Source organism: Perca fluviatilis, unplaced genomic scaffold (genome assembly GCF_010015445.1).
Source record: "Perca fluviatilis unplaced genomic scaffold, GENO_Pfluv_1.0 PFLUV_unplaced_scaf_7, whole genome shotgun sequence".
Classification (NCBI taxonomy): Eukaryota; Metazoa; Chordata; class Actinopteri; order Perciformes; family Percidae; genus Perca; species Perca fluviatilis.
In genome coordinates this window covers 121,860-131,182 of record NW_024375748.1, presented here as the reverse complement: position 1 = coordinate 131,182, position 9,323 = coordinate 121,860, and the positions used below count along the sequence as shown (strand labels likewise).

Sequence of the window (9,323 nt, the reverse complement as noted above, 5' to 3'; positions counted from 1 at the left end):
TGGTGGGACTATGATATTTTTAATAATTTCAACAAAATGAAACGTGTCCTTGATGTAACTTTGGTGAATAATGTGAGAGGATTTAAATAATAATCTAGAAACTCCGCTGTACGGTAGGTCTCACTCTCACAATCAGAGACAATCGGGTAGCGTTCCGGGGGAATGCAGTAAGGGAGGCTCCAAGACTCTCTTTTTTTGTGGATTTTGGGCAAAAGGTAAAACCTGCGCATTCTGGGTTCTTTATTTCCCTGGAGGTAGGTCATTTGTTTGTGGCTGATGAATTTCTTATTATATAATGATAAAAGAATTTTGTTAACTAATGGTATGGTATCCTTATAAATAGGTCTGTCTAGTTTTGTATAATAATTTCGGTCATTAAGCTGTCTGTGTCCCTCCCACAGATAATCCTGCCTGTCCATGAGGACAACCCGCGCTCCCTTTATCTGCAGGTTTAATCACTATTTGGTCCTGTGCACTCAACTGGTGGAGTGCTTCGGTTTCCACTTTACTAAGGTTGGATTTAACCCAACCTATTCTATAGTTTTTTTGAAAATATTCGTTATCCAATTGTGTCAAATTGGTGATTTCAGGAGGAAGCTGTGCAGTAGAGGGAACCCAGGTGGACTTGGGAATAAAGGGAAGGTGAACAGAGTCAGGTTTGTTATTATAATAGACAGCCAATTTCAATTTCCTGTGATAATTTTGCAGGTCAAGTTTAGTCTGGTCTTTGAGACATTTGTGGCTAGACCTGTGGAGGGAGGGAATAAAAGTTAACCCTTTGTTTAGCAGCATGCTCTGTGCTGCTGTCAGTCGAAAGGATTCACATAAGTTAACCACTGTGTTTAACCCTGCTTTGTTTTCACCACTTACAGGGAAATGGTGTTTAAAAACTGGACCCAATGTTGCAGCATGCTTTCACCTGTTTGTCTGGTCCAGTGAATGAAGTCACTCTCCACACGAAAGCTGCTTCTGGAGAGCTGAGGGATGAAAATATAGTTATCTTCAATGTACATGTTCAAACGCCTAAGATTGTCCTGTTCTGCAGCTGGCAGATGCCTGCTAAAATCCAGCAGGACCACACAGATCTGTGCTTTGGGGAAGGCTGTTTCAGCCATTTTGAATGCTCTGTCCAGCTGTGGGATGGTCACTGTGTCCAGGTCTTTGGCCCGGTTGTTGATGCCAAAGGAGAGCACCACTTTTTCCACCGACATGGAAACTGGTGTTTTGGCCAAAATGCTCTCAGCATGTGCAAATGTAGCCCCTGGGTAGCTGTCCACTTGGATGTGTTTGTGGGAGAAAGCAGGGATTTTGGATAAGTTGGAGTCCCCTAAAAAGACCCATGGTCTCCTTGGCTCCAGCTTCCAAACCGTGTCCTTGTTGGTGGTCTGGGCGTGCCTGAAGGGTCTGTTTTCAGGGCTGGTTGGAGCAGGTGGGGATGAAGTGGCCAGGGGTGCAAATGAGAGCGTACTCTGAACTGGGGGTCTGGATGAGGAGCCCGTTCTCACGCCAACACTGTGTAGGGGGGTAGATGATGTGTTATCTTCTGTGTTTTTTTGTTGCAGGTTTGGGAGCCTGCGTGGAGGCCTCTGCTGCAGTGGCGTGTCCAGGACCTGGATCACCGGCGAGAGGGCAGCAGGTGAGTGTGGGGAGAGGGGGGAGGAGGTGGAGGAGAAGGAGGGGGGAATGGGAGAGGAGGGGGAGAGGTCTAGGGTGGGGGGGGGGGAGGTGGAGGGGGGGGGAGGTGGGTGGGTGAGGGAGAGGGGCCTCACATGGAAGAGGATCCTCGTGTAGGGAGATCAATTCTGCCTCCTCTACCTGATGCTGCTGCTGTGCCTCTGTCTCCTCAGCTGTTTGAGTGCCGTGAGTAGTCATCTGGGGAGCTTTTTGGGTCTCTGGTGCCCGCTGTGCTGGGTCCGTCCTCAGTGCCTGCCACTGTGTGACGATCTGTGGGATTCCAGGTTGTGGGTTGGGTGTGGGGGCAGGAGCTGCCATGTTCAAAAACTCTGTGATAGCAGAGCTGAGGTGTCTTCTCCTCGCAGGCTGACCTGTCGTCCTGCTCGCTGCTTGGGCTGGAGGAGGAAGAGGAGGAGGAGGAGTGGGGGCTGGAGGCTCTGGGTCCCGTGGTGGAGGTGGTGGCCCCTCAGTTCCTTGTGGGGCCAAAGGTCGTGCTCTCACCACCGTCTCAGGTACAGTCTGGGTCTGTTGGGTCTCCTGGGGTTGCCCCAAAGGGCAGGTTTGAACAGTAGCCTCTACTCTAGCATAAACTGTATCTAGGAGTTCCTGGGACAATTTTCTGCCATAGTGGCTGCGTGACCAAGCAGCCGCTATTTCAAAGTTCTTTTTCCAGTTGCCTGCCTGTAGTTGTTGCAAGATCTGGAGGTTGTTATCTATATTTTCTTTATAATGGCCTTCCAGTGTTGCTAGAGTCTCATGTTCCCAGATTTTTGCATTACCCATAATAATGTTCTCTGTTGTAGGGTTTGTGTCAGCTGGTTTGATCGACTCAATAAGGGTCTGGGTCAGCCTGGCTATGGCAGGTGGGCTATCAGTAGCTGTCACATTATTAAAGTGATGCGCTGACCTAATAATCCTATGAATAACCTTTGTTCTGGTCAAAAAGTCTGGGTCATTAGCTTGTTGTTTTTGTTGGTTATTCCCATAGGTTTGGACAAACCTCCCACCGTGCTGGTGTGTGTCCTGCCAGCCCTGGCGTTGTTGTGCCTGCTGTCCGCTCCGCTGAGGCTCCTGGCCGCTCCGCTGCGGCTGCTGCTGGGGCCGCTGCCAGCCCCGTTGAGCGGTCCCTCCGCGCGGGGCATAATTTTGCGTTCGGCGGTTCTGCTGACCACCATTGTTCTGGCCCCTTCTCTGGTACGTGTAGTTGTTGTAGGCCTGCTGGTCGGCCTGGCTCTTACCTCCATTAAAGTTTCGGTTTGAGCGCCAGCCGTTGTTTTGAAACTGGCGGGAGTTGCTGCGTTGATTTCCCCGCACGGTCTGGGCGTAAGAAGGGTGGCTGACCGGCTGTTGTGGAGGAAAAGACGTGGCAGCCTGTCTGTTCTGGGGGTTGTAATTTCTATTTCTATTTCTTCCCCGTTTGTAACTCACATTCTGCCAGCCTCCGTCGTTCCAGTTTTGGCCCGCCATCTCCCAGCCGAGCCCAGCCGTGGGAAAAACTCCAAAATGTGTAAAAAAACTAACTTAAAACAACCCCAAAAAAAAAAACCCGATGGTCTATTTATAAGAATATTTATTTTCAATGAGCGACGCGTTTCGGCATTTAAAAATGCCTTTTTCAAGCTCAGAATAATTTACAATCTCACAGCAAACTTACTTCTCCCACAGTGTAGTAAACGGTCGGCAGAATGAATGAGGAAAAAGCCGGGAGCAGAGCGGATCACAACATCCTGCTTCTAGAGGACCCCACGTGACCTCAGAGCCAATGACAGGGCTTGAAAGCATATCAGTGATTGTGTGTGGGGAAACCAAGGCCTGCTGGAAGCCTGCTTGAAAATTAAGTAAAAAATGGAAGACCTCTTTCAAGATGAACTTAAAAATATTGTAAATTAAAAGTAACACGCCAGTATTATAAAATTAATTAAATAAAAACGAAATCTTGTAAAAATGCAAATAAAAGCACTTAATTCAAACCAAAATAAATCTCTAGGTGGGTGTAAAATCCCCATGAAAGCTCCCATTACATTTCTGTTTATTTTTCTCTCTTTTCAGGATTCCAGGAAGGCCAGGCTGGAGGTCAGGTGAGGTAAGTATCATTTAAAGGTTCCCAATTATAGATTCTTAATCAAATGGTTAAGGTTAGGGTTAAATTATTGGATTAGGGTTATAATTTAGGTTAGGGTTAGGCGAGGGGTCCCAATTATAAATAAATAATTAAATGGTTAAGGTTAGGGTTAGTTTACGGGTTAGGGTTAGGGTTAGGGTTAGGGGTTAGGGTTAGGGGTTAGGGTTAGGGTTAGGTAAGGGGTGATAGCCACGATCATCAAGTGATGATCCTCAAACGTGTGTTGGCCGGCCTCGCAATTTCACTTTGCCATTGTAAAGCCGGCCTAGCAATTTCACTTCGCCATTGTAAAGCCGGCCTCGCAATTTCACTTTGCCATTGTAAAGCCGGCCTAGCAATTTCACTTCGCCATTGTTAAGCCGGCCTCGCAATTTCACTTCGCCATTGTAAAGCCGGCCTCGCAATTTCACCTCGCCATTGCAAAGCCGGCCTAGCAATTTCACTTCGCCATTGTAAAGCCGGCCTAGCAATTTCACTTCGCCATTGCAAAGCCGGCCTCGCAATATTGAAATGGTATACCAGGGGCACGAAAATATTTCGTGCGGGGTTAAGTGTGGCCATAGCGGAGGGGCTTAAGTGTGGGTTCCCGGGACCGACCGGAGGTCAAGGTGCGCTGAGGTGGGCCCTTTTTCCTGAATGTATACCCGGGGAGGTTAGCCCCTTTCTGTGGGCCGATGGGTGGCTCCCCCTGGGTGGGCCTTGTAAAGTCGGCTTCGCAATGCCACCTATCCAAGCCGGCCTTGTAAGGCCGCTTTGCAAATAACGACAGTTGGGTTTAGGCACCACTGTGCTAGAATGGTTAAGTTTAGGTAAGGGGGTTGGGGGGTAACAGCCCTCACCTGTGGGTGCTAGTCTGGCATCTCCTAGCAGGTGGTTGGCACTGTGAAGCCAGCATTGCAAATAATGACAGTTGTGCTTACGCACACTGTGTGCTAGAATGGTTAAGGTTAGGGATAATGGATGAAATGGGATGTTGGTACGGGTAACAATCTCTGCAATGGTAACAGCCCACACATACAGGTAGGGTCCTTTGGTGTTTTGAACCTTCACAATAAACTTGCTGTTCTTTCATGATAAAAAGAACCAAAGTGTTGTTTTTTCATCCGGCCGGCGTAACGGTTTAACTGAAGCAAATGCCATGTATCGGTGTGCATGCGCACGTCGCGGTGAAATTAGCAAGATACGTCAATGCGATTGGAGCCAGCTGGTGGCCAGATTTGGACGAGACTGGAACCACATGGTGTGTGTGTGTCTAGCCATTCTGGCATTGTAAAGCCAGCTTCGCAATGAGTGTGTTTCTGACACTTTGAAATAATCTGTTGGATGCTGTTCCGCTGGCAGCATATATGCCGCATTCGCTACGGAATCCAACAGCTAGTTTCAAAGTGTGAAAATGTGTTTCATTGTAAAGCCGGATTCGCAATGTCATCTAGCAATGCCGGCTTCGCAAGGAGTGTGTTTTTGACACTTTGAAAATGTACGTCAACCTGGGAACTAGGTAAGGGGGTGATAGCCACGATCATCAAGTGATGATCCTCAAACGTGTGTTGGCCGGCCTCGCAATTTCACGTTGCCATTGTAAAGCCGGCCTAGCAATTTCACTTCGCCATTGTAAAGCCGGCCTAGCAATTTCACTTCGCCATTGTAAAGCCGGCCTCGCAATTTCACTTCGCCATTGTAAAGCCGGCCTAGCAATTTCACTTCGCCATTGTAAAGCCGGCCTAGCAATTTCACTTCGCCATTGTAAAGCCGGCCTAGCAATTTCACTTCGCCATTGTAAAGCCGGCCTCGCAATTAGGGTTAGGGTTAGGGGGTTAGGGTTAGGGTTAGGGTTAGGGGTTAGGGGTTAGGGGTTAGGGTTAGGATTAAGAAAAAAGAATTCTGCCACCGCAGGTGGCAGAATTTGCTGCACTAACCTTGGAGCCCAGCTCATCCCAGTCTCTCTACCTCTCGTTCAGACCATATGGGAAAATAGTATTTAATTTGGTAATCCAATTTCTTTCTGTCTTTCTCCTCTGCTTTAGGGTCCAATTAGGATTGGCTTCAAGTATGGTGGCTCTCAGGTTGGGCCAGCCATGCTCCATGAAGTGCTTAACCAGGTAAGTGTGTGTGTTTTTATGTCTATTAATGTTGTACCGGTGTTGTGTAAATCTGGTGAGTAATGAATTTCCCGTTTCTCCCACATATTGGGTGGAGCATTGTGCACACCTGATAAGGTAAATGCAATTCTTCGTGTGAGGAGTGTTGTTACTCTGCGTCTTGAAAACCTCCTTATTGTGCTGGTTGCGGACAAATTTATATGTCCTGAAAAATTCTGTCAGTGTTTTGGTTCTGGCAGTGGCTAATGTTTTAAGCTTTGCTTTGACTAGGATATCTCCCAGGTTCTGGTTTCTTCTAAATGCAGAAATGAGTTTATGGTCCTTCAAAAAGATATTGTTACCTCCTGAGCAAGCAAAGTTCCTTTTAAGCCTTTTTGCAAAGTCACAGTTGGCTGTAGAATAAGTCATGATGATGGGTAAGACAGGGTCTAAAGAAATTGGTTTAATTTGAGTGAAAGTCCTAAGTGACCGTCGAAGCATGGTGTAAGAGTAGCCCCTAGTGGTGAGTGAGGAAAAGAGTGTTTTGACAGCTTCCTTGAAGTCATCTTGTCTTGTACAAATCCTTTTAAATCTAATTAACTGTGACTTTACCAGGCCTGCAAATGTGTGCTTAGGGTGGTAGCTTGTTCGAAATAAGAGGGAGTGTGTATCCGTTTCTTTAAAAAAAACTTTTATGTCTAGTTGGTGATGTTGTAAAAAATCTGGGCCTTTATAAGTCGTAGTGTCAAGGAAGTCGATTGAAGTTTGGCTGAGTGTAGCTTTGAGTTTAATAGAACGGCTATGATTGTTGAGGGTCTCTAAGAACTTGAAGAAATCTTCCTCTGAGTGATCCCAGATGCCCCAAATGTCATCCAGATATCTGAAATAGTGTTGTCGGTTTTTTTGGCATGTGGCCAAGGCCCCTTCCTCCCAGTGGGCCATAAAAATGTCAGCATATTGGGGAGCAAACCTCTTACCCATAGCTGTTCCAGATATTTGTAGGAAGTATTGATTGTTAAATTCAAAATCGTTTCTATTGAGGTTTATTTCCAATAATTGCAATATTTCTTTTTCAGGTCTTTTACTATTGGGATGCTTCTGGAAGATCTGTTTGACTGCTGCAATTCCCTCAGAGGTAGATATGTTGGTATGAGAGACTCAACATCAAGCGAGAAAATAAATGCTGTGGGATTTATTTTGATTTTTAAACTTTGTCAATGAAAAAATATGTGTCCTTTAGGTAGCTACTATGTAATTTGGCAAGGGGGCTCAAATAGTGTTCTATAAACTCAGCAGTATAATATGATTCACTGTCGCAATCCGAAACTATAGAGGCGACCTGGGGGGATCCTGTGGGGGACCGTCCAGGTTTCTGGTTTTTATGGATCTTAGGAAGCGTATAGAAGCGCCTAATGCGAGGTTCCTTGCTGCTACGGGAGGTAAGTTTTTGCTTATTGTTGATGAATTTTTTATTGTATAATGCTGTGACAATTTTTTTCAATCATAGGCACTGTTTCCTTATAAATAAGTTTTTCTAGCTTGACATAATATTTTTGTGTCAAAAAGCTGTCTGTATCCCTCAGATATGTAATCTTCCCTATCCATGATCACGACCGAGCTTCCCTTGTCAGCAGGTTTGATGACAATACTGGTGTTGTTTTTTAATTGATTTAATGCTTCAATTTCGAATTTGGAAAGGTTGGATTTAATCCACCCACTCTATGGTGTTCTTGGAAGGTTTGGTTATCTAATTCTGTTAGTTTTGTAATTTCAGGTGGGAGCTGTGCTGTAGAGGGAAGCCAGGTGGATTTGGAAAGGAAAGGTAGGTACACAGAATCTGGTTTACCTTCATAGTAGGCTGCTAATTTGAGCCTCCTATGGTACTCCTGGAGGTCGAGTTTGGCCTGGTCCTTGGTGTTCCTGTGGTGCGACTTACAGACAGAAGGAATGAAGGTTAACCCTTTATTAAGAATCATTGTCTGTGCTGTGGTGAGCTTAAAAGTTTGTGAGAGATTGATCACAGTGTTTCAACCCCGGCTGCAGTGAAGGGTTCACCGGGCGGTGAGTTTAAATAATGTCGAGCCAGTGGGTGAGCATATGACTGGCTGCTGGGCGTGACCAGTGGATCAGGTCTTTCTCGGTGGAGAAAGAGGTTCCTGGGGAGTTGTGGGATGGTGGTGCGTAGTGTGAGACAATGTGGTTATTGATGATTCTGAGATTTTCTTGTTCTTGGTGTGGAAGGGCTCTAGAGAAGTTGATGAGGGGGATCAGATTTGGGCTTGGGGAAGCGCTAGTTTGGCCATTCTCACAGCTCTCGGGTTGTGGGATAGCCACCTTGTCAGGTCTCTGGGCTCTGCTGTTTATGCCCAGAGAAAGGATCAACTTTTCCACTTCTGTTGAAACAGGGGTTTTTGGCCAGGAGCGCTTCAGCATGTTTGAAGGAGGCTCCTGGGAAGCTGTCAATTTGCAGGTGTGGTTGTGAGAATGGGGGAGCCGGCAGGCATTCGAGTCCCGAGGATAAGCCATTTCTTGGTGGCCGTTAGAGACCAGGCTGTCATCTTTTTGTTTGTGGGTGTGTGTGTCGAAAGGGTCTGAACTCTGACACTGGGGGTGGAGGTGGAGGAGCCACCAAGGGGAGTAAGGAGAGTTTACTCTGTATTGGACGTTTAGGGTAAGGAACCAATCTAGGGAGGGAAGTCTGTGTGATGTGATTTTTCTACCTGCAAATGTCATTTCTGGATCCAGGGAAACCGGGTCCAGCTGTCGAGGTGGGACCAGAAGTGGCGTTCAGTGTTCGAGTCTAGGGATGAGAGCTGGAGCAGAGGCTGGGCGGAGATTTGGACGCCTGCGTTCCTGCCTCTGTTCTTTGGCGTGGAGAGGACCCCGGAATCACCGGTGAGTGGATAAGGATGGGTGAGGAGACCGGAAAAAGGAGGGGGAAGGGGAAAGGTAATTGGGAGGGGAGGTGGGGAGTGGAGAGGAGGAGGAGGGGAAGGAGAGAGGGGAAAAGGGAGGAGGGAGGAAGGGGTCAGGGGAGGTTGGGTGGGAGGGAAGGTGGAGCTGGAGGGGAGGGACTCTCCTGCCTTGTGGTTTGCTGTTGGTGTGTTGTCCTTCCTACAGGTGCAGCGTGTTCCTCTGTCGGGCATGGGACTGTGTGGATTTCTGCTGTCACTTGAATCACATTCGTCCTGGAGGCTGGTGGTGGGCCTGAGAGGGGAGTTTGACGTTGTGTGCGTGGAGGAGGTAGGGTGAGTAGGGGTATTTCTCCCTCCAATAGTATATCTGTGTTTTTTCATCCATCCTGGCTGGAGGATGTGCAGATCTGGGGGGGCAGGGGGCGTGGAGGTGATGGCTGTGGTGGTGGAGCAACTTGCCTGGTTTGTGGCTGGGGCTGTGGGGCTGTCTCCATCTCCGTTGTAAGGAGGGAGGGAGGTGCGGGTTGTTGAGGA

At 47.5% G+C, this 9,323-nt stretch overlaps 1 protein-coding gene across 9 annotated transcripts; it reads left to right on the top strand.

The window, feature by feature from the left end:
* Window positions 1-443: 443 nt before the first annotated feature.
* LOC120555294 lies at window positions 444-3,781 on the top strand. 9 transcript variants are annotated; one of them, XR_005638677.1, is made up of 5 exons: window positions 444-656; window positions 1,563-1,636; window positions 2,040-2,186; window positions 2,663-2,868; window positions 3,724-3,781. XR_005638677.1 is itself a non-coding variant. In XM_039793966.1 (4 exons), exons 2-4 carry the CDS (start codon window positions 2,462-2,464, stop codon window positions 3,754-3,756), a joined length of 315 nt encoding a protein of 104 aa, XP_039649900.1. In that variant the 5' UTR covers window positions 444-1,636; window positions 2,040-2,461; the 3' UTR covers window positions 3,757-3,781. The 9 variants fall into 9 exon arrangements, 6 of the variants coding, with proteins under 6 accessions (XP_039649900.1, XP_039649896.1, XP_039649897.1 ...); XR_005638675.1 differs by having other exon boundaries at window positions 444-1,636; XR_005638676.1 differs by having other exon boundaries at window positions 444-1,636; window positions 2,478-2,868.
* Window positions 3,782-9,323: the final 5,542 nt, after the last annotated feature.